Genomic DNA, 26,136 nt, shown 5'->3' with positions numbered 1-26,136 from the left:
AGTTTATACCTTTTTCTGTTTGTGAATTTTGCAATTACATTTAACAAGCCTTAAAATTCAAGTTAACCAATGGACTGGGTTGCTTATTAATTGAACTTGTTATAGTGTATATTTCAATCAAATGTAATTTTCTTAACTTTTCATTAACCTTACTGATTTCAATATTTAAATTAACTGCTTGAAAGAAGTGTTAGAAGGCTTTGTCTATTTGCCCTATTACCCCCCTCCTGTTGAATAAATATCAACTGGCGCCCACAGCTTGCTATATATATATATATATATATATATATATATATATATATATATATATATATATATATATATATATATATATATATATATATATATATATATATATATATATATATATTTATATTTATATTTATATATATATATATATATATATATATATATATATATATATATATATATTGAACACCCTCTGTGGTGAACACCACAGAGGGTGTTCAATATTTTCTGGGCGGATCCCAACTGTGTTTTTTCAAATGGCAGCCTATATTTTTTATCGGTATTTCGGTTTCTACATAAAAAATAAAAGACACTTTATGTATATTTTCACTTCGAAAATATTGACGGTTTTCGAGATATCTAGCATGACAGGTTTTTTCCCAATTTTCGTCACTCAGAATATTTGAAATTATAAAGTTGTGCCAAGTCCCATTGATTTTTTTTTGTCAAATATTCTACATTGGTAACTCTCTCAAATGATATATCTGAAATCTACCTGTGATATACAGGGTATGAAATACCACTTGCCATATTGTAAATAAAAATTTGCAGAATCTTCCTTATTTTAAAGGGAACACCCTGTATATTATTGATCCATGAGGAGCGCCAACGAAACCTCCACAAATTTCATTAGATATTCCCTATGGCTAGGTTCAATAGTTTTTCTTAAAAAAGCATGAAAGACTTTTTTCAAAGTGAAATCCATTTGACGACTGATAAGAATGTACGAAAGATATCTTGTTTCAATGTTGTACATTATAGCGTGTCCTATAGTTTTCTTATTTTTTTTTTTTTCTAAAAATGACAAATTTCTATTGTATCGCCATAATATCAATGATTTTTTTACTGTGAAATCCATATGTGACGGCTGTGATCGAGATATATGTTATGTTTACAACACATTCATTCTCTAAATAGAACACCGTGCAATTTCTTCATTTGATGTATAGTTCACCTTCAGCGAATAAAATAAAATTAAACGATTTGTTGAAACTGGATGTATCAATTATTCTAAACATGAGCGCTCCCAATAAATGTATAGGACGGAATGGGCATGTACGGTGGCCCGCTAGATCACCAGATTTATCAAAACTGGATTTTTTCTTATGGGGATACATAAAAATATGGTTTACGTCAAGCCACCGAGCCACCAGCTTCTTCCGAAAATATCCAACTTAGAATAACGAATGCTTTTGGCAGCATTACACCAGCTGTCTTGCCCAGGATAGAACCGACTTTCAAACATAGACTTCAGCTCTGCATTCAAGAAAATGGAAGACGTATCGGACATATTTTATAAAAGTTTCATTATCAACCTTCATTAAACTCTTCCTTCTTTATTTTTGTAGTTTGTCACTTGACAAATTTATATATTTAGAACTTAAGCTCTGAATCCATGAATATATACCATAAAATGAAAAAAAATATTAGTAATATTCATAATGTTTTTTCATTTAATCTTGTTTGGTTTGATATTGCACGATTTATGGGAAAAATTCTGCATCCAATGAAAAAAATAATTTTCCATTTAGAAAAATGTGATAGGTACATCATTTATTTCGTAAAAAAATATTTGTTTAGACAGGCTATAATAACTAAGATATCTTTTGTATATTCTTATCAGTGGTTAAATGGACATCGATTTTATGACGTAGAAATAGGAAGAACGACCATTTTCCGAGAAAAATGTTTTTTTAAGAAAAACAATTGAACCTAGCCATAGGAAATACTTCATCGGAGTTGAGACACTCTGACCGTATAAAGAGGCAGACGACACGATGACAAGTTCAGTTTGAGGAGTGCCTAGAAGATGACAGTACTACCAACTGTCGAAAGCGCTCGCAGATAATTAATAGAAGATATAAAGCTTCAAATCCTTTTTGTGAAATTCAATATTGAAATACTGAAAATAAAGGAAAATTAGTTGCATCATTCAAAAAAAAAAATTAATACCATTTACTCATCACATTCCAAATATTTCTAGAATATTCATGAAATATATTTGAAGAATATTTTATGGTGATTCCCTTTTTTATATTCCTACAATAGACTCAGAATATCCCGAATAATTTATGAATATTCCTTGGGTTCTATTCCTGGAATATTCTTAATAGAATATACCTTACATATTCTTAGAATATTTCAAGTTATTCCAAGAATATTCTCCAGGAATATTCTTAGAATGTATCAATGGTTCGCCAGGAGCACTTCCAGGAAATATTCACCAGAAGTTATATATATCCATGGCATATTCATAGCATAATACAATATCCTCAAATGTATATTCATGAAATATTCCTGGAATATATATTGATATGTGGGAGGTAAATGAAGCTAGTACACAAATATGGTCATAAACTGTATTTTAAAAACTAGAGCTGTTGAAAGAAAGGGAAATAGATTTGAAATCTACGCGACAAAAAACAATTGAATTCTTTCTCCTAATGAATAATTAATCATTATACATACATGGGTAAGATGGTATTTGCCAACTTCGGAAGACTGGATCGATTTCATAAACAGCCCACACAACATGCCGATCATATATGGTGGAAATCTTGTATGCGTTGGTACGTAGTACGTTTTAATGTAATTATCTGATTTGTCCCACCTACGAAGTTATGACGGATATAAAATACATAAATACATACACAGAGTGATATTGAATTTTGCAACAAGAATTGATTGATAAAAATAAAATGAGATTGAACGTTTTGGACCTGAATCATCATATACTGGACCACTCACCGAAACCACTCAATGAAGGAACACTTCATGAAATTGATAAGAAAACAATTTGGATAATTTATCTGAGACTGAGTTCTACGGTATGTGATTCAGTGTAAAATACGAGGTACCTACTCTTCTCAATCATCCATTATATTAGTTTGACATATTTCAACATCATCAGAAATTACTTACCCGTTGGTGTAGTTAGAAACTGGTAAACCATAAGTGTAACAAATGAAATAAGTTACTGCTATACCTGTCAAGATCAAGGAGGCTGTGACAAAAACCATTTTTTTAATAGAATTTCTCAGCAGAATGAGAATTATAGTACCAAAAATGAAACAGTGCATGTCGACAGCTAAGTACCATGATTGGGGGACACACTGTAAAGTAAAAAGATTCAAGTCAGTATACGGACACAGCAGACCACTGACTTCCGCTCCTCGCTCAGTTTGAGGCTAAAGCCCCTCATCCCAGTAAACAGAATATCCATTGAACATTTTTAGAATGTTCGTAAAAGCACATGGACATCAAAAAACACGTTGAACGAATATTACTTATTCAACAAGACAAACATGTGTGGCAAAGGCATATTTTTGAACAGTGCCTGAGTGGCTCATCGGTATCCACACACTGTCTCGAACATCTCATGTTGTCGTAGAGGATCATCATTCGTGACAATCCGATCCAAAATTTTCGAAACAATCAAATAATACAAAACTGAAATGGTTGCGAAAACAATCAAATGATACAAAACTGAAATGGTTGCGGAAACAGTTTTTTCAACAATGTATGGATTATATTGAACTCAGTGAACTTTCACAATATTTCTAAATCATTACGTTAACTATACGAATATACGATTATGTAAAGTATTGAAATAATATAATATTCTAACATTATCATATGAAATTAAATGACACACATTAATAAAATGGTATGCCAAAATGCAAATCTTTTTATTATTTCAGCTATCACGCAGTTCAGTTGAAATCTCACAGTGAAGTGTATCTTGTACAAATATCATTTTTGTGACAAAGTGAAATAGAGTGAAATATTATTGAAAACAGAACAACGTTAAAGTAATCCAATAATTAACAGGTCAATAATAACATTTCAAAAAGCTGAAAGAAACATTATGTCAGCTATCTCAAAGGTGCAAACTCGTTTCCCCCTCTCCATAAAAGAGGACGAACGCCTATCCACTATTTTGGTGAAATTGGTGACACGTGTGAATTGTTGTATTTGTGCCACGTGCCAGTATACGGGTGTCTGCAATATCACCGTATAGAAGAAAACACCTTCTATACAGTGGCAATATGCTGTGTAATGTCCGCTCTAAGTAGACCCACAGTGATTCGAAGCTGCATAATCGCTCATATCTTATCCATCTAGAGAAAATTCGATTGCAACATTCAATTTGATTTTATATCTCTCCGATGGAAAAAATATTTTGAAATGGATTACTGAAATACGGAAAAACTAATGGATGGATATAACTTTTGGTTTCGGCATTTTTTTACCTTGCAACTGGACCATCTGCAGTTTTCTCTCTTGGGAAGGTATACAAGCAATGTGACAAACTCTGTTGGCCACTTCTTTGTGGTATGGGGAGTGACAAATCCCAAAAAGAAACGAAGGTCACTGATGAGTGTTCACAGTGTGTGAATTTTAATCGACCGACTAAATTATCTACAATCTCGGACCTAATATACTCAAGTATCTCAACCATAACTCTCATGCTGGAAATTGATTTTCTGCACGATTATAAGCAGAAATACTTACATAATTCATAGGTGACAAATAATTCTGTACATAAAGCAGTGTCATCCACCAATTGTTTCTACAGGGCTGAATCAGTATACTTTCGAAAATATTCCAACGTGGACCATTACCAAAATATCTCAAAATCGTAGAATGCATTAAAACTGCGATGGCTAGAACAGGGGTCAGTCTAAAAAGGCGAAAAATCTTGATGTCAAATTTTGAGGGCGAAAATCTTTTAAAACGTTACCTACAATGTTATCAAAATAATTGCAAATGACTTCAAATTGCACTCACCTCAAGTATCTGTGCATGATGCAGATGAAAATATTAATATTTTTCTTCTTTAACATACTTAGGGTAGTCAGCATTCCTGCGATTGTCAGAAATGTATCCACAGCGAGAGGTGCATGGGAAATATATGCATTCTTAACTTCGTCGTACTACAAAAATATAGAATATATTCTGAATTGCAGTTTTCGCTATTTTCACAGGTGTTTTTCAGATGTCTAAGCGATTATCCAAAATCCTTGATAATGATTATACAATTTCCACACCAAAGATTTTATTTAAAATACGTTTCGCTGCATGTTAGTTTGTAGACCACTGATGATGTAGACGTGTTGATCTATATATGTCTATCCATTTCATTCGATTTATGGTATGAAAATTGTGAAATTATTATCAAGTATAATTCTTGTTATTGTTTCTTATTATGTTCAGTGAGAAACGGTATTCTTTATGAAGAAGTTGTTGACAAATTCTTGGTAAAATCTAGTATAATTGGATCGATTGAAAATAAAAAGCAAAGAGTGAAAATCTGATAGGTGGACTGAAAGGTTTGTAGACTAACACACACATGGCGCTATTAGTATTGAATCCATATGATTTTTAGTTGACCCTATCCTTCAATAGACACGTGTATAAATTTTCTAGTTGTCGGACTATCAGTTTGTGAAATAGAACATTTTGAGTCAAGCAACTTTGGATATTTTGAAGAAAATGATGTAAAGGAATTTCGTGTGATAATGAGGCATTGTTTTTGGCAACAAAATACTCTTGAAGCCGAAGCAAGCTTGATAAACATTATTCGGACTTCGCACCAGGGAAATCAACCATTGAGAAGTGTTCAACGAGGTGAAATGGGCAAGTCAAATAAGCCCACAAAATAATTTTGGATATCCGCAAAGTGAAGTTGCTCGTGATAGCTGAGGCTCTAAAGATATCGAAGGTACGTGTTGGACATATCGTGGATGAATCGTTTGTTGTGCGAAAGCTCTGTTCAAAGAGGGTGCCGCGCGAGCTCACAATCCACCACACACAACTACGAACTGATTATTCTGAACGATGATTGAAGCTGTTCCACCATAAAAAACCGAACTTATATGTCGATATGCGTCGGGTGAAAAATGGCTCCATAATTTCACACCGGAATCAAAACGATGATCTGAGTGGGTCGCACGTGGTGAACCGACTCCAAAGCATGCAAAGACGCAACAGTCGGCTGACAACAGCGTGGTCACACGCTTCCTACGTTGTCATTGAAAATCTACTGAAATCTACTGCAATATATTTGAAAAGCACCAACTTAGCAACCTAGTGAAAATTTGAGTTTTCGATCACTAGGTGGCGCTTGTAACGACATTTGAATAGCATCCCTAAATGGGCGTGGTCTAATACTTGAAATAGCAAGTTGCTTTCTAGTTGGCTTTTGTTTTTGGTTATTTTCTCTTGTCTAAGGTTATTTTGAACTATTCATTGTAACAAGTTTACCATAAGTTATGGTAAAACGGACATGTTTACATATTTTAAATGAAACTTTGAATTATTTGAAAGTTTGAAAACGAAAACTGAAATGAGGTTATGTCTTATTATCTTCTTCTTCTTCCTTTAATCAGAGGTCGGAGATATTCAGAAAACAGTAGCTATCGGGTAATGGATGTTTTATTATCTGTATCCATTTTGTATTGCAAATCGAAGCGGGCAAAACCTAGAAACAATGAATTCAAGTCATTTGCTGTAGACGTCGCTACTCACATTTAAATGAAAATTATATCGCCAAGGCGTCTTATCCAAAACTACCGAAATCTACCTGCGAAAATTCATCTACTGCAATTTTTCAATTTGTGTTGAAAATCTACCGAAAAAGTAGAAATATACCGCTTGTGATAACCCTGGCTGACAAGGTTACGGTATCAGTTTTTTGGGATGGGCAAGATATAATATAATATTCATCGACTATCTTGAAAAATAAATAAATTATTATAAAAAAACTTTAAAAAACTTTTATTCACGCCCTAAAATAATAAAAATAACATTTAAATTACGTTAAAACTATTCATTTTCCAATTACTTTACAAAATTTATTTGTAAATAGTAAGTTTTGAATTCAATTGAATAATATGATTTAGCCCCGGTGCTCATAACGCCATTACACAATTTATATGATATTAAGGCTTATCGCGAGACTTACTTGTGTAGATTAATTAGTAACTTAAGTAACTTGATCTGATTGATTTTAACTGAAAAAAAACTAAGTAATACGAGTGCTCTAATCTTTTAGATCTACCTGTGTAGATCAACTAGTAACTTGATCTATTTGATTTCAAATAAAAAAAATTAGTTTAAACTACGTAGTACGAGTGCTTAAATCTCGAAGTTCTACCTGTGTAGGATCAATTAAAAAAATATGTTTTTCCGTTAACCAGTTGTCGCACCCCTACGAATGACAACCCTCAGAAGTCGAAACTTGTGCGAGCTGAGGATTAACGAGGTCTTACCATTCAACGTGTGATTCCAAATAAGTTAAGTAACTTGATCTGATTGACATTGATTGAAAAAAACTATGTTCAAACTAAGTAATACGAGTGCTCTAATCTAGTAACTTGATCTGATTGATTTCAAATAAAAAAATAAGTTCAAACTATATGATGAAATCGGCCGATACTTGATGAAATACGTAAATTCAAACTAAGTTATACGAGTGCTTAAATCTCGAAGATCTACCTGTGTAGGATCAATTAGTAAGTTAAGTATTTTGATCTGATTGACTTTAATTTAAAAAAACTTAAGTTCGAACTAAGTAATACGAGTGCTTAAATTTCGCGACAAATTTCTATATCGTATAAATTGCGTAATGACGTTATAAGTTACTCAAATTTACATCGTGCAGCACCGAGGCTAAATCCTATTATTTAAGTAAACTTAAATCTTATTATTTACAATTATATATTTCAAAGTAATTGGAAAATGAATTGGTTTAATATAATTTAAATCTTGTTTTTATCTTTTTGGGGCGTGAATAAAAACTTTTTTTTATTTTTCTTATATTGATTTATTTTATATTTTTTAGTTTTCGCTAGATATATTTCTTAGTCAATTCACATGACGCATTGAGTGCGTCATCGTCACATGGGCGGGTGCCAGTCTGTTTCTTCTGTTAGAAGGCCTTCTATCGTGGCTCAAGGCCAAGTACGCTTGGCCAGCAGCGAACAACTTTGGGCCAAATACACAATGGCGGGGTCAACCCTACTACCATACATTTTATGCACTATACAAGCCCAGCATAGTACTATTTCATCAATTCGGACTTCCAATATCTAATATAATATAAATTGATTTGAAAACCCTGAAAAAAACAATTGAAAAATTAATAAGATTAACCGAAAATAACAATTTTATTAAACAAAAAACTGAAATAACAAAGAATTAACATACAAGCAACAACCAAACAAATAAAAATTGAAATGTTAATAAAAGCTGAGAAAATAAAAATTAAAAATTATTATTAACAAAAAATGAAAAATAAAACAGATTTCAAACCAAGTTATGTCATGACGTTTCGATTGTTAGAATCCACAATCGTCTTCGGGTGATAACTGGACTTATTCCTTTGAGATCTGTGCTTTCACCTATCCCCTCTTCACTTTTTCCGCTTCATTGGTTTTTAGCAGGAGATGACCGATTGGCGTTTTTCGCTTGATTAGAGGTTTCCATATATTCCGTATCTCTACGCTAGCTTGACTAAATGCGTTGTTGGACAAAATATACGCAGCTTCTTTGAATTTTCTCCTAAACCAGTGTTCCTCTTTGTGGATGATTTCAGCTTGAGCCCACTTGATGTTATGTTGATGAGTCCAAACATGCTCTGCTATTCCGGATTTGCTGGTTTCTCCCCGCTGTGTGTGTTTCTTGTGCTCAGCAATGCGAACTTTCAATGGTCTCTTAGTTTCACCGCACTCGCAGGACACCCGGTAAATGCAATTCTTGGATTCGCAGTCCGCGTTTTGTGGCCTGGTTTTTGTAAGGCTGCTACAGATAGTGTTCCCAGATCTGAAGCAGGTCCTGATGTTGTACTTGGATCCTTGTTATCCTTTCCGATAATCCTCCGATGTAAGAAAGTACAAATACTGGTTGTGGCGGCTTCTGTTTCTTGTGGAGTTCTTGCTGTCTTCTAGCTAAGGCCTGTTCTACCATCACTCTGGAGTAACCATTCCGTTATAGGTCATTTTTGATGATGCCTAGTTCCTTTTCGAGACCCTCCTTTGTATTACAGAGCCCGAAAGCACAGTCTAGTAGAGTCTTGATGATTCCTCTCTTGGTCGATTGATGGTGGTTTGATTTCTGGTTCAGATACTGTCCTGTGTGAGTGGATTTTTGATATACAGATGTTTTTTTTTGGTAATAATAATTTTTAATTTTTATTTTTTCAGCTTTTATTAACATTTCAATTTTTATTTGTTTGGTTGTTGCTTGTATGTCAATTCTTTGTAATTTCACTTTTTTGTTTAATAAAACTGTTATTTTCGGTTAATCTTATTAATTTTTCAATTGTTTTTTTCAGGGCCTTCAGATCAATTTATATTATATTAGACAATGGAAGTCCGAACTGATGAAATACACCACGAAACATTGTCAAACACCTTCAATCAAACCAGCATAGTGCTATTGGCAACATTCTGCGTTCCGCGGTGCCATGGCTGTGTTTCGCTGCAAATTGCACAGCCTTCGGTTGAATCATGTGAATCCCGTCTTAACTTCTTTTTCTCTAACCTTCTTTTTCTTAGTGTTGTTGTTTCTTTATTTCCCATGTTTCCTGGAGTACCGAAGAAATATCCGTCAAACCTTTCAGGTTTGGAAGGTTACGAGCTAATGTAAACAGGGTTCGCCCAGATGCTCTAAGGCATCATTTTATACACTAATGCCACTCAGTGTTCGGCACGGCCTCACCTTGACTTAGGTAGTAATCTGGTAATGTATGCACCACTTGTTTCAGCTTAAAGCTTACTCGTGCCTGACGCAACACTATTCCGGGTTTGATTTTGGAGTTTTCTGTCTATTAAACAGGTTGCAAACCAATGCTATTGACGCCCATCTCACCAAATTACGCCAAATGTCTCTTATGCCTGTTACTATTGTTGACCGTTGAGGAATTCCCTGGTTTGGAGTCAACCCTGGATATGGCAGCAATTTCATGGTGGACCCACCAACCGTCTATCATATCCGAAAGGGTATACAAGATTTCAAGTCTCTACTGCCGACCGTTTAGGAATAATTTGGTTTGGAGCCAACCCTGAAGGTGGTAGCGATTACATGATGGACCCACTAACTATCATCCATACCCCTATGGGTGGGCAAAATTGTATGTCCCTACCGTTAACTTTTGAAGAGTTCTCTCGTTAGAAGCCAATCCCGACAGCAGAATCAAGGCATGCTTATCATAAACATGCATTGTCATCGGGACTGGACCAGTATGTAAAATTTCAGCTCAATCAGACACCGGAAAGTGGGTCAAATTTAACTTGCTAGATTCCATCTTGACATATAAACATAGGTACATTCAAGTCAAGTAAAAAAAATAACGAAAGTTTTTAATAAAACCCATTAACAGCGACTATTACATAGCATTACTGGAGTGTTTGAAGGATGAAATCGCCAAAACGGCCCCATTTGAAGAAAATGATGTTTCATCAAGGGAATGCACCGTTCCACAAGTCAATGAAAACGATGTCAAAATTGAATGAATTGGGCCAAAGAAAAAAGGCTAAACACAAATTGAACTACAATAATACTAACAAAAAATTGTATGACAGTTGTATCGTCCTTGAAATCAACTATATTGAACAACAAAATCAAATTTTATCAATTTCTTTTCTATGTTAGCCTACGAACTTTTCAGCCCAACTGTTACACATGGAATATTATATTTTGTGTTTCCATTTGTGGAAAATCCATCTAAAAAACTTGACCTGTTACTTAGTGACAAACAAATTGAAGTGGCCTTTTCGAATATGAATATCGTTGTTGTTTTTTCTTAACAGAAAAATAAAAAACCGCTAGATACACAATTTAACAAAGTTCACAGATTGAACAGCGGAAACTGTCCAAAATCCTATACTGGCCAAGCCGGGCGTTACCTAAAAACACAGTTTCATAACGCATGGGAAAATCTTAAAACTCAATATCAAGAACCCCACAGTCCTTGTTGGTCATGAAAGAGAGCAATACTGCAGACTTCTACTTAATCATTTAATAATCGAAATAATTTCCTTTTTTTATTCTAATTATTTCTTACAGCAATGAAAACTGGCACCACTCCATAAAAATCACAGACAAAGCTATTCATTTGTGTGTCATTGTGTTAGTCCTGAATATTTTATTTGCCACAGTGTTTTTTATTTCTTATATATACAGGGTCGCTGATATGTATGGAAACAGAAGATTATCTCTTAAAGTAAAATAGCTAGCGATTGAGGTTGAGATACAAAAGTTTTAGGGTTTATTAAAATCTATGACAACTTCTGAGAGTTGTCCTTCGTATGAAGGCGACAGCTGATTAACGGAAAAACAGATTTTAAACAGATTTTTGAACAGAAATGAAAATTGAGTACACAGAATCAGTCTTGAAGAAATAAAGTTGCTTTTCCTTCAATGGAACATCCTATATATTATTCCATATTTCAATTCTAATCGAAATTCTACACACAAGGTGGAGTATGTGGATAAGATTACAATTTATTCAACATTTTTAACCGATAATAAAAAAAGCATAATTGTTCAGGGTTGATAAAAATTTATGAAACGATAAAATGTATTTATTCAACGAATGTCAGGATATTTAAAATTTTATGAAAACATTAGTTATGCCAGGAGTAAAAAAGAGAAAACAAGTTTAAACAACAAATATTTTCTTTGGAATTCTATTTAATAAGGTGCTCAAAATGTTTATCATTTACCTCCTGGCAGTTATGAACTCGCTGAACGAAATTTTGTAGTGAATCTAAAATCATGGGAGGAGGAATGGTGGAAATTTGATGCCTAAATTTCTCATGTGATCTCATAGAAAAAGTCAGGTGGGGTAATAACTGGAGACCTAGCTGGGTATTCAATTGCTCCCCTCCGTCTAATCCATTTATCAAGAAAATTTTTATCTAGATATGCACGTACCACACCATATTCGTTCTACCGGCAGATTGGGATTGTTATTATTCGAGAATAATCGTCTAAGCTCTGGAATTATATGCTGCTGTAAAAGTAATAAATGTCGTTTAGCGTCAAATGTCCGTTCACAAAATAGAGTCGTATGATGTGTCCACCAATAACGCCAGACCAGACATTTAGTTTTTGTGGCCGTTGAATGTGAACTTCCTCCATTCAATGTCGATTTTGGTATGACCAATATCTATAGTTGTGTCGATTTAAATTCGCGTTTAAACATAATGTAGATTCGTTAGAAAACATTATGTGGTTGACAAAGTTGACATTTTCATTTAATTTATCCATAATAACAGATGTCGATTGTACAATAAAAATCGTCTTCGTTCAATGCTTGTTTCAAGTGAATTTTATATGGATGGAATTTTTGCAGTTTGCTAATTTTTCATATGGAGTATCGACTCATGTTATGATTCAAAGCCCTCTGTTGTTTCGAACTTAATGGATTTTCAACCACATCTAACATGACATTCGAAGAATTTTCTTCATTTGTAACGCTTACTACTGGTCTTCCATTTTTTGGTCGATCTTTGATACCTCCAGTTTCATGAAAACGCTGCAATGTTTCTGATTCGGTTGAATCAGAAATGGGTCAGAAATGGGATTTGAAATTCATATATGCCAAACGATCCCGTAAATCTGTCTTAATAGAAAGAAAAGATATAGAATAGAATAGAATGTATTCGTGCAATGCATACATAAAAAGTATTCGCATACGTCAATGGGATAAATAGTATATAAATGTATAAAAAATGTAACACAATACAGTCAAATAAAGCAGACATGCAGAGTTGGTTAGGACAAAAAATCCATTCCATTTTCCGAGGACATGGTTAAGGCCGAGCTTATGATTGTCATTAAACAGCATCGTGACAGATATCGCCAACATGTGGTGGATACAATAGCCCGATAGAATTACTCTGGGCTCAAATAAAGGGTTACGTAGCTCGTGAAAACGTGACATATGAAATTTCTAATGTCCAACGTTTATTAGAACTCGCAATGGAACGGATACGGAAAGAAGATTGGGCTAATGCTGTAGCCCATGTCCCATGTGATCAAAGAAGAAGAGAAAATGTGGAAATTGGACGGGATGGTAGACAATGTTTTCGACCAAACAATCATAGATTTAAGTGTAATTGCGGATTTCTCTTCAGACGTGTCAATGGATTCTGAAACTTCATAAGCATAACATAGGTAATTATTTCTTTGATTTGTAGTTCTCTTTCTATATAAATGGAACATAATAATTATTTTGTAAATTTTTTGAAGTACTGTATTAGGCATAATAAGAAAATGTAGTCAGTTTTACCATTGACACCAGGTAGCGCCACCTACTATAACATTTTTTACGTAATTACCTATGTGTTTAAATAAATAAAAATATTATTTTGGTATGCCTCTGCAGAGTTGGTAAGAGGATTACCCGTTGATCATTTCAAGTGTGACTTTGCTAATGAATCACCTTCAATTGAAAATTGTTATAGTATAGACAAAAAAACGACACGTCGTTGCTATGGAGCTGAAAACTTTCAAAAGGAAACTTGATAGACTATGAACTTGCATTTACCGGATACCCTGCTAGTGCAGAAAATCCTATATTGGTGAAACTAAGAGGCCATTGAATGTTCGCATTGCCAAGCACAAGAAACACACACAGCGAGAGGAAATCAGCAAATCAGGATTAGCAGACCATATTTGGACCCATCAACACAACATCGAGTGGTCCCAAGCTGAAAGCATACACAGAGAGGAATATTGGTTTAGGAGAAAATTCAAGGAAGCCGCATACATGCTGTCCAACAACATATTCAGCCAAGCTAGCGTAGAGATACGCAACATATGGAAACCCATCATCAAGCGAAAAATGGCCAACTCCGGCCAAACGGTCATCTCCCACTGAACCAGTGAAGCGGAAAAACGGAAAGTGGGGATAAGTGAAAGTACTCGAACGACCCATAAATAGCCATCTCTCAGAGGAATCAGTCCAGTCATCACCCGAAGACGATTTTAGATACTAACAATCGAAACGTCGTGAACTAACGTGGCTTGGAATCTCTTAACTTTTTTTATATTCATTTGTATTTCTTTATTTTTTGTTCAATCGTTTTAATTTTACTTGTATTTTATTTCACTATTATTTCATTTCAGGTTATTTTTGCTTAATATAATTGTTATTTTCAGCTATTTATTTTTAATTCTTCTTTTTCAGTTGTTTTGGGGATTTCAAATCATTTTATATATCAGACAATGGAAGTCCGAACTAGTGAAATTCAGACTATGAACTTAATGGACTTGAAACATTTTTGGATAATTCATTAAAAAGTTATTTTCAAAAGTCGGTATCTACAAAACGGTTGAATTTAGGCAAGGGTGTGCTTTATCAATTTCATTCAAAATTTTGACAGAATTGAAATCTGGAATAATATATAGGGTGGTCTATCAAAGAAAAAGCAACTTCATTTGTTCAAGACAGTTTGACTGATCATACATACCTAGTTATTATTTGGTGTGATAGATATTGAAAAGCCCTAAAACTTTTGTATCCAAACATTTTTCGCTAGCTATCTTACTTTAGGAAATAATCGACCGTTTCCATACATATCAATGACCCTGTATATTACACGTCTGATTGATTTCATCATTACTTTCCACAACATTAAAAACCACAACAGGTATAGCGTTTGTGGCAGGTATGTTTCATAAAATTCATTGTTACGGAGCCCAGAAGAAGAATTCAATCAAATACGAAACACTTTCTTAGATATAAGTCATTTAGATCATTAGACTATTAACCAAGAAAGTAGGAGACTCATTTTATTGTACCACTGATAAAATCAGAGATATCGAGTGATATATTTTTTAATGAATTGATAGATGTAGTCGTACTAAGTGGTACTAAGTGTACTAACTTATACAATTTTTCATATATTTTTTAAGATATGTGACGGATTCGGCCAATACTTGATGAAAATCCATAACGTATTCAAGAAACAATTCATTGCGAGGTTTTCACTGAACTGATTCAAGTTAGTGAAGACCTGAAGAAGCTATTGTATAACGAAACACGTGTTGAGTTTTTGTAATATTGTTCAGTGAAAATCTCCAAATGAACTGTTCCTTAAAATATATTAAATCTTTTGAATTTTACAGGGAGTAAAATAATCTATTAATAGTTCTAAATTGAGGTAAACTATACGTATATCTTTTTGAACTTACTTTTGGTAAATCATATTGATTACTGAGAGGAGCATTCTGCCAAATTGCATGCTCGTGAAAGAATATTATCCAGAATATACTTATGGTTTTTATTCCATGGATACACAGTATTTGATTTGAGCTGTTTGAAGTTGCGAAATGTTTTTTGGTATTTTCCAAGGCCGAAAAAATTACCATTGGTTGTCTTTTCGTCTCTGAAAATCACACTTCTTTATCATCGAAAAGAAAAAACGAGGCGTGGTTAGTAAATAACGTGACTGGCTTTCCTTAGGACAAACAATGCGAGCCTAAAAGTCAATCGCCATATTGCCAAGTCGCCTAACTTCCCCCCTCACATTCCGGCTAGTTGGATGGCACTGGTTTGCTTAGTTTTTGGCCACAGCCCTCAAAAAGTTATCAATGTGATATTCTTCCTAACAAAAAGTGTATAGGAGTAGATGTATGTTACGTACACGGAGTTTCAGATATATAAAAGTTTCAAAGAAAGAAGAGAAGTTATCGAAGATTATCCACGCTCAGGACCGTCCTACAACTTCGAAAATGAACGAAAAAATCGAGAAAACAGGTATTCATATCCATCAAAATCACCGTACAAATATGATATGAATATTTCAATATCACAATGGTATCAAAATGGTGTCTAAATTTCTTATGAATGGAAATTTGTGCTGTTCTTTTGAGGAAAATCCTAAACTGTTGGAAAAAGAAATGAAATGTGACGAACAGAAACTAAACACCAATCAATGCACTGGAAGAGTCCATATCCACCAAGAGGGAAGAAATCTCGAATGTCCAAACGAAAAATTCAAGTTTATGAGTTTGTTTTTTGTCGGCATCCTCGAAATTCCCTGTTAACGGTTAAAAAAAATTAAAAATACTTGTAGAAGAACAAGTCGCCATGGATGCACGCATTCTTAAGTTATTCTGGTCAAGCATTGGAACCCTGAGTTGGAACATCCACCCTACTCACCATATCTGGTTCAAGTTTTCGAAACTGAAGGAAGCATTGAAATAAACCAGATTTATTACTGTGGAAACTTTTAAGGAAATATCAAGGAGTCTATAAATTTGTTTTCAGAAAACGAATCAAAACTTTGTTTTGGACAGTAAAAAAATGTATGGAAGAGTTCAGGGATAACGAAGGGAAGTATATTGAAGGGGATAAGGTAAAATTTGTTCCATAAACAGACATTTCTTGTTAATTTCTAGCCACACTTCGTACTTTCATGTAGAGTTCATTAAATATTTAAATAATTACCTATTCCTTTGTATGATAACACCATATCATACAAAGTTGACAGAAGCACTACTGCTGTAGAAGTTCCTATGATAACGATTCTGCAACAGATCATTAATTATAAGCGTCAAAGAAATAATATATAATGATTTTGCTGTATTGACCTTTATTATAAAAGACTATTTGACATAATTATGTTTTGCAAGCCTTCATCGTATGAACAAAATACGAAGGATATGGATTATAATATAGCCCCACTGTGAAATACGCCGTAAGATGTTCTGGCGTGTCACTCGGAAGTGAAATGAATCAACAACGTTGATTGTGGGCCTTAAACATCTATTGGAAATTTTTCCTAGTCTCTCATTTTGGTTTTCAACCTGGACCAAGTGAATGGTAAACATTTGAAGGTGAACAACACATAAAAGAAAATCGTATTTTTCTCGGCTGCATTATTTTAAGTGCTAGTGACAGTAAGGAAAGGAATTTTCTGTTGATATTATTTGTTCCCGGGAACCGAACAGATGATAGCTTGAGATATTGAAGCATTCCAATAATATGTCATTCAATGTCATTGATAGTAAAGTCGCCGAGGTATAGATATTTAGGGAAATTTTTCTGCCCTTTTTGGATGTATGATAAACTCCTTTCATCAGAAAAGACAGAAGTGGGTTCACGCAAGGGGGAAGTTGATTACTGAAAAAATTATAACATGAAATCGAGTTTCAATTAGTATTACATTTATTATAAATAATTTGTTTGAAAATAGCATTTTTTTAATCAAATTGCAGTGGGAAGTGACATTTTTATGTCAAATAGTGTTGTTTGTTTAAAAATGTACGTTTTTGGAAAGTATTCCTGTATCATATTAGTCTAAAAATGCTTCAGTTTTTCCAGAATACTTACGTGATGACATTTTCACGAAAAATTGAACTTTCTGTTTGCCTGGAATGGCATTTATCTTCAGTGAAATTGTGTAAGTAGAATATTTTAGAGAAGTCGTCCAAAGAACAGTAGCTATTCAAACAGAAACCACTATGAAGACTAATATTTTCAATTTTTCCACTAACATCTATGTGTATCATCTGAAAACAAATTATAAACCGAAAAATCCAAAAATTGTATCAATCAATGTTACTTATATTACTTCTGTGTTCATTTGACCTAAACAATATTTTCCAAAAACGGGAGTTCCTTCAGATGTATTTTTTACATAGTTGTAACATTCGTCAAAATTCCCCAGATCAAAATAGTCTCCTTGATATATTCCTGAGGGAAGCTTAGCACTAGCATCATAGACTGAAACAAAACGCAAACCTCAATAATGTTTGCTCTAAGTGAAAAATGTTTATTTAGGACGGTAGCGGGTCAGGTTGACGTGGGTGGTATGATCACTCACTCAATCGACCGCTGTGTGAACCGGTGGTTCAAACCGCAAAGCCCGGGCGATCGATTTTCACTTCCTATCGTCCAACCCGTGTTACGCATCTCACGTTGAAACAGTAAGACCTCGTTAGTTTCTACTTTTGAGAGTTGTCATTCGTAGGGGTCGACAGCTGGTTAACGGAAAACAGACAAACAGTCACACAGACAGATTTATACGCCATCTATGGTAGAATACTTAATCCCCGAATATCAGAGAACACACCCATTATACATTTATAACACGCACCAAAATTTTAATGAAACATAGAAACGTTATATTTATTACTTTTTAAAATAAGTATTTTGGATATTTTCATAAATAACCTCATTCACTTCAGAAATAGTTTTCACGTAATCGAATACTCACGTATATCATCTGAGAAAATTCCGTCTTTGAAGATTTTGCTACAATTTTCCGATATTCCAGATGAGTTTGTATGGAAATAAATGTCTTCAAAGTAATCAAAATACATATGAATTGAATTTTCACCAACTGCATCTCGAAACAATATCACAATAAACAAAAAAACTAAATTCGTTTTCATTGTTTCAAATATTAGGTATGTCGATAATGAAAGTCACTAAGTATAATGAAAACGTCACCGCACTAACGAAAATATGTAGTAGATAACAGCAACGACATTGAAGGTGGTTGAAATCGTTTCGTGGAGCATTTCATTAGTTTCATTAGTTCATTAGTTCGGAAACTACTCAACCGATATCATGAAATTTTGTACACATGTTCTTGGAGGTATTAGAAGTAACATAGGAAACTTTTTATTAAAAAAAATTATGTAAGATAAAAAAATTCTTTGTGAAGAATATCTTAAAATTTAGCTACTTTGTTGGTAGGGTAGGTTAGTTTATTTTAGGTTATGTTAGGTTAGGTTAGATTAGCGTTTGTTTGAAGGTGATTGACAATGTTTCATGATGAATTTCATTAGTTCGGACTTCCATTGTCTAAAATATAAAATGATTTAAATTCCCTGAAATAACTAAAAAAGAGGAAATAAAAATGAATAGCTGAAAATAACAATTATATTAAGCAAAAATAACCTGAAATGAAATAATAGTGAAATAAAATACAAGTAAAATTAGAAAGATTGAACAAAAAAGAATTAAAATGAAAATAAAAATAAAAAGTCAAGAGATTCCAAGCCACGTTAGTTCACGACGTTTCGACTGTTTGTTTCTACAATCGTCTTCGTGTGATGACTAGACTGATTCCTCCGAGAGATGACTATTTATGGGTCGTTCGAGTACTTTCACTTATCCCCGCTTTCCATTTTTTCCACTTCACTGGTTCAGTGGGAGATGACCGTTTGGCGGGAGTTGGCCATTTTTCGCTTGATGATGGGTTTCAATACGTTGCGTATCTCTACGCTACCTTGGCTAAATGCGTTGCTGGACAACATACACGTGGCTCCTAAACCAGTGTTCATCTTTGTGGATGAGCTTGAGCCCACTCGATGTTGTGTTGATGGGTCCAAACATGGTCTGCTATTCCTGATTTGCTGGTTTCCCCTCGCTGTGTGTGTTCCATTCAATGGCCTCTTAGTTTCACCAATATAGGATTTTCCGCAGTCACAGGGTATCCGGTAAATGCAATTCTTGGAATCGCAGTCCACGTTTGGTGGCCTGGTTTTCATGAGGCTGCTACGGATAGTGTTACCGGATCTGAAGCAGGTTCTGATGTTGTACTTGGAACCAATTCTTCTTATCCTCTCTGATAATCCTCTGATGTAGGGAAGTGCAAGCACTGCTTGTGACGGTTTCTCTTCCTTGCGAGGCTCCTGCTGTCTTTTAGCCAAAGTATTTTCTACCATCGCATCGCTTTGGAATAGTCATTCCGTTGAAGATAATTTTTGATAATGTCTAGTTCCTTCTCGAGACCTTCCTTCGTATTACAGAGCCCGAAAGCACGGTCTAATAGAATCTTGATGATTCCTCTTTTTTCTTTTCTTTTTTTTTTCTCTCGGAGGAATCAGTCCAGTCATCACCCGAAAACGATTATAGATACAAACAATCGAAACGTCGTGAACTAACGTGGCTTGGAATCTCTCAACTTTTTAATTTTATTTCTTTATTTTTATTTTTTGTTCAATCGTTTTGATTTGAATCGTATTTTATTTCACTATTATTTCATTTCATGTTATTTTTGCTTAATATAATTGGTATTTTCAGCTATTCATTTTTAATTCCTCTTTTTTAGTTGTTTCAGGGATTTCAAATCATTTTATATATTAGACAATGGAAGTACGAACTAACCTAACCTAACATAACCTAAAATAAACTAACCTACCCTACCAACAAAGTAGCTAAATTTTGAGATTTTTTTGATAAACAACTTTTTTATCTTACATAATTTTTTTTTTATAAAAAGTTTCCTATATTACTTCTAATACTTCCAAGAATATGTGTACAAAATTTCATCACCCGCGCATAGAGAGATAACAGTTTTAAAGTTTTAAGAGCTTTTGGGTTGCTAGTCAAGTGTAACGATGGTAACACGTTAGAATAGAAGACAGACAGTGCATACATTGCACATTGTGTAATATATGGAAATATAATTTGTTGAAAGTACTTGGGCTTTCATTAATACTAGTGAATAATTATATACAGTCCACATTGGTAACGGGTTAAAACCCTAACATCGACATACCTAATATTTGAAACAATGAAAACGAATTTAGTTTTTTTGTTTATTGTAATACTGTAATATATACAATGATTTCAAATCATTGTATATATTAGACAACGGAAGTCCGAACTAGTAAAAGGTAAGCATTAAAATAAGTTCTCATATTGATTCATTTCTAATGTACTGACACTTATTTAATGGCATAAATGCGAGCGAAGCCACGGGTAAAACCGAGTATGATGTAAATTGACTTGAAATTTCTGAGAGAATCTGTGAAAAATTAAAAAGACTAGCTGAAAAATAACAAATTATGTTAACCAAAAAAACTGGCGGGTTGGCTGTCTTTGTTCATCTTTCACTGCCTGAACCACTGTGCATGCTGTTTTTGGCGAGTGCATTATTGGCTTGGGATGTGGGGGTTGAGCAAACCGGCCATCGGATGCTTGTTTCCACGTAGCCCCGCTGGCTACGGGAATGACAGAATCACTTGTGGTTCTGTTATTCCCTAACTGAATGGCATCCCAACGATGGCTTAATCCTAAGGTGTGTGTATCCGTGCCGAGAGGATGAATGACACTGAGCCTATCAACGTTTGCGTTCAAGTGATGATTCACCAAAACCAGAGGCGAAAAAGTCCTGCAAGGTTGAATCTAAGGCATCGTCAGGTATAGCCGACGTGCAAAAACCCTCATATGGGAAGGTTGTCGCGGATATCAAGGTGGGAATTTTGCACCTTGACTATCCGACTACCTCATTAACGATGAAACAGCAGAGCATATACTTTGTGCCTGCCCCGCTGGGAACCGAATCAGGTTTTTAGAGTTCGACAGAGTCGTACTCTTCCATCTGACCTGAAAGACCACTCACCTTACAAACTAATCGGCTTCGTTAAGAAACTGGGTTTATTTAGTCGAGTGTGAATGGGTGTGAGCCACAATAAATCCTTGAGGGTTGCGGTGAAGGGTAATGGAAGGCCGAGCTAATGAAATATTTTTCATATTTATCTATACAGGTCGTATCAAAAAATACAGGTCGATAATAAAGAAAATAAAAGCACGATGATAGATGAAAAACTAATGAAGTAGTGATGTTTAATAATAAAACAGGTAAGGAGTATTAGAACCAATGCGATGTGGAAAAAGGCATTCGGCAAAGATAGTGTTAATGAACGCACTGTTAGACGTTGGTTTGCTAAATTTTCTATGTTCTCTTCCTGGATTAACTCAGGGATTAACCCTGGTGAAGATTCACCAGTCGCAAACGATGCATGGGATGGCGGAAGAACTGCGATTTTTTATGGTTTTCAACGTATTGGAAAGGACAAAAAGTTCGATTTGAACGATGGACAGATTGTCACGTTTCGATGTCTGTTCTTCTTTGCTTTCGCAAAATCGAAACATTCGTTTATTTGATCCTCTACGACAACAGGAGACGTTCAGGACAGTAGTTGGAAACCGGTGAGCCAACCAGGAACTCCACCACCAGAAATGGACCATAGTTAATGTATGGTGGTCAGCGGGTGGTGTGATTCATTATATCATTGTCGGATATAATCTAAAACTCTTCGTGGTAATAGCCAGGGGAATAGTTGTTTTCTGATAGCTGTCAGTCCATTAACCTACAGTGTAGGGAGTTGAGACTGGCCAAAATGAATTGTTCCTTTAGATGATTTGAAATTCACTTATTTGCCCACGATATTCTACTGAACTTTAGAATTGAATATGTACATGAGTGTGTTGATGCTATGAACGCTAGTTTTGAAAGGGTGTACAGATATTGCTCTGCAAATCTGCCAAAGGTGAACGTAAATGAAACAAAATGGATGTTATTAGGGAAACATAAAGATCATAATAATGAAAACATACTTCTACGATTGAATGACAGTGATATAGAAAATGTAAACAAATTCGTGTACTTGGGTGTAACTATTGACAGCAAATTAAAATTCAAGGAACATGCTAAAAGTTAACAAAACAATAGCTTACAAAATCATCATTATATGTTCCCTATATATGAGACATGGTCTGAATTATTAGTATACAACTCCATAATCCTTCCACATTTAAATTATTGTTCTATTGTTTTTCTCAATCAAAAGGAAATGAACAGACTACAAAAGATGCAGAATCGTGCCATGCGAATAAACGCCGAGACACGTCAGAAGATACATCAAAGGGGACAACTTTTTAACCAATAACTACTTCACCCCCTTTCACCCTCTGCACCCAGGATCATTTCCTTGAAAATTTTAAATGACAAGGGGTATCGAGTGATAGCTTGTTTGAAAAGCCTTCCGAAGTCCTTCATTATGACGTTTATTTTTTTCAAATCGGTCGATTCGTTTTCCAGAAAATTAGAAAAATATTATTGATCCTAATTTGGGAATTTTCGAAACAATACATACAAAAATATTACATTTTATTTCAATAATTGTTCAAAATGTTGCCCGTTGGTGGCCAAACAATGATATAGGCGATGTTCAAATTCCTGACGGACAGTTTCAAATACATGTTGTTGGATATCATGGCAGCTGTCGATAATGCGTTGACGAAGTTCATTCAAATTTGCAGGTTGGGAAGTGAACACAATGGACTTCAAATGGCCCCATAGAAAAAAGTCTAATGGCGTCAAATCCGGGGACCTAGCAGGCCATTCTATAGGCCCTCTTTGCCCTATCCATTTATCGGGAAACTCGTTGTCTAGCCATTGTCGAACCGGAAGAACATAGTGAGGAGGAGCACCGTCTTGCTGGAAATATATCTGAGCCTCATCAAGTGTAGGGTTTCCATCCTCTTCGATTTGGTTTTCAATGGTTTCAGTGATAAGCGGATTGATAGTAGTTTCCAACATATCCAAATAAATGTCTCCATTTAAATTTCTATCAATGAACAATGGCCCAAGCACTTTGTTTCCTAAAATGCCTGCCCATACATTAATTTTTTGAGGGTACTGGGTGTGCCCTTCCACAAAAGCATGCGGATTTTCATTGCTCCAATACCTACAGTTATGCTTATTAACAAATCCATTTAGATAAAATGTGCATTCATCAGTGAAGCAGACATTCTTCACACGAATGGTATTATCATTAATCGCTGCAGTCATTATTTCACAAAACTCCACTCGCCTATCAAAATCATTTTCGGTTAACTCTTGCAATATTTTCATTTTGAATGGATGAAATTTATGGAGTTTAGTAACTGTGTGTACAGAGTCTAATGAAATATGAGTCGCAGCAGCAATTTTGCGTAACGAAGTATTAGGATTTATTCCAAAATGACCTAAAACTTCAATTTGAGCGGCTTCATCCAAAACTCTTCTATTATCACGTTTTTTATTTGCAACCGATCCAGTTTGAGTAAATTTAGTAACTAGGTCCAAAACATACCTATGCGAAGTTAACTTATCTGGATGTCTGGCATTAAACGTGACGGCAGTTTGCCGAGCACATTGATTTTGGGCACCATAAATCAGAATAATTTCCACTCTTTCGGCTAGTGTGTAAACCATTTTCGAAATAGATTCTGAATCAATGATTTACTTTTCACGATCTGAAAACTGTGACAGAGGTAACTGACAGGAAATTCAATTCCTTCTTTCACCTAGCAACTGAGAATAACTACACATGTAAACAATAAAAACAGTTCGCCTAGGATATCTGTGTTGATGAAAAAATCGCGGAAAAAATTGGGATTGGTATTTGGTTATTGCCACGTCTAATCATTCGAACTGCTGTTTATGTTGGTAGTTTTCGTTTTGAATTATAAACGAATTGTGGAATTGGCAAACCTTAAATGTAATTGAAATGAAAAGTGATATTTTCGTGTGTTTTTGTTTTCTATCGGAACAAATAAAAATTAATGCAGATTTTTCTAATTTTCTGGAAAACGAATCGACCGATTTGAAAAAAATAAACGTCATAATGAAGGACTTCGGAAGACTTTTCAAACAAGCTATCACTCGATACCCCTTGTCATTTAAAATTTTCAAGGAAATGATCCTGGGGTGCAGAGGGTGAAAGGGGGTGAAGTAGTTATTGGTTAAAAAGTTGTCCCCTTTGATGTATCTTCTGACGTGTCTCGGCGTTTTTTCTTTCAATCAGTAGTTTTCGATAAATCCGTGGTGGGAAGTTTTCAAATGAACACCCTGTATATATATATATATATACGGTGACGTCATTACTCGAACGTAATTCACCCTGTATATTAGATTATTATTTTAAAATACGGTAAATTAACATCAAAAATCGACGTGTTTCAGGATTATTTCTTAAAATGACCTGTTTAACTAAAAATGAATTTGTTCCATACTTTACGGACAGACAACGATCACAGACAACAAGAGTTGAACACCATCGAAACAACGCTACAAATGAATAACTACTCAGAAAGAAGTATAAAAGCGGCTGCCAAGACCACACGGAAACAACAAAAAACTCGAGATACACCGGTCATAACAACCACACTACCATATATTGCAGGAACAACAGATAAAATCAGCAGAATTCTTCACCGACATAACATATCAACTTCGTTCGTACCAGAACGAACAAGGTCCATGCTTCGTAATCCCAAGGATCAGATACCACTGGAATCACAAGGAGTGTATGAAGTACCATGCCATGATTGTGACAGGACTTACATCGGCCAGACCAACAGACGAATCAACATTCGCAAAGATGAACACAAACTAGCAGTGAAGGGAAAAGTCACCACGTCTTCTCTCTTCCAACACGTACTTCAAACAGGACATAACATCAATTTCGACAACACAAAAATGCTAGCAAGCAACGAAAACTTTTACTCACGAACAATCAGAGAGGCAATCGAAATTGAAAAACGACCTAATAATATGAACAAGAGGGATGATGCGCAAAGATTACCATCAACATGGAGATCCGTTTTATCACTTCGCACAAGCAATCAGACTGCTCAACTCCAGAGACAAAACTCGGTACATGACAATACAGGTACAATAACAGAGACAGGAGAGGCAGCTCAGGTAATAAGACCAAAACAGGTAGTCGAGCAAACACAGGTAGTGGCAACAACGCAGGTAAAGGGAAACATCCATCCCTATAAATTGAGACACAGAGTTCGAATTAATCAGTCTAGTTGAAAAAACCAGACATCACCAGAAGATGGCAAATGAGATATATATATATATATATATATATATATATATATATATATATATATATATATATATATATATATATATATATATATATATATACATCGGAAAAGTCTAGGGATATTTTTAAAAATGGCAATAATTTTTTTTAGATCGCTTTAGGGAAAAAAAGTTGACGGGTGATTATTAAACGAATGTAACTTACAACAAAATTTATTAAATGGTCAAAAATACTGAGTGCGCATAT

At 34.6% G+C, this 26,136-nt stretch overlaps 1 protein-coding gene across 1 annotated transcript in view; it reads right to left on the bottom strand.

The window, feature by feature from the left end:
• Positions 1-18,707, bottom strand: part of LOC111510390 (nose resistant to fluoxetine protein 6-like) — a 30,337-nt gene extending 11,630 nt beyond the window's left edge. Inside the window, exons 1-9 of the mRNA XM_074179839.1 lie at positions 18,486-18,707; positions 17,841-17,992; positions 17,600-17,778; positions 16,715-16,794; positions 15,457-15,650; positions 5,041-5,186; positions 4,765-4,933; positions 3,172-3,362; positions 2,719-2,860 (exon numbers count right to left, since the gene is read on the bottom strand). Of these exons, the coding sequence (XP_074035940.1) occupies positions 2,719-2,860; positions 3,172-3,362; positions 4,765-4,933; positions 5,041-5,186; positions 15,457-15,650; positions 16,715-16,794; positions 17,600-17,778; positions 17,841-17,992; positions 18,486-18,663 (1,431 nt within the window). The 5' untranslated portion in view covers positions 18,664-18,707. The remainder of the gene's footprint in view (positions 1-2,718; positions 2,861-3,171; positions 3,363-4,764; positions 4,934-5,040; positions 5,187-15,456; positions 15,651-16,714; positions 16,795-17,599; positions 17,779-17,840; positions 17,993-18,485) is intronic.
• Between the last annotated feature and the right edge of the window lie 7,429 nt (positions 18,708-26,136).

The sequence above is a fragment of the Leptinotarsa decemlineata genome, unplaced genomic scaffold, assembly GCF_025532065.1.
Source record: "Leptinotarsa decemlineata unplaced genomic scaffold, Ldec_3_MD MMD2_tig00026282_RagTag_RagTag, whole genome shotgun sequence".
NCBI classification, from domain to species: Eukaryota; Metazoa; Arthropoda; class Insecta; order Coleoptera; family Chrysomelidae; genus Leptinotarsa; species Leptinotarsa decemlineata.
Note: the sequence above shows the minus strand (reverse complement) of the source record. Positions and strands in the feature narration are given on the sequence as shown.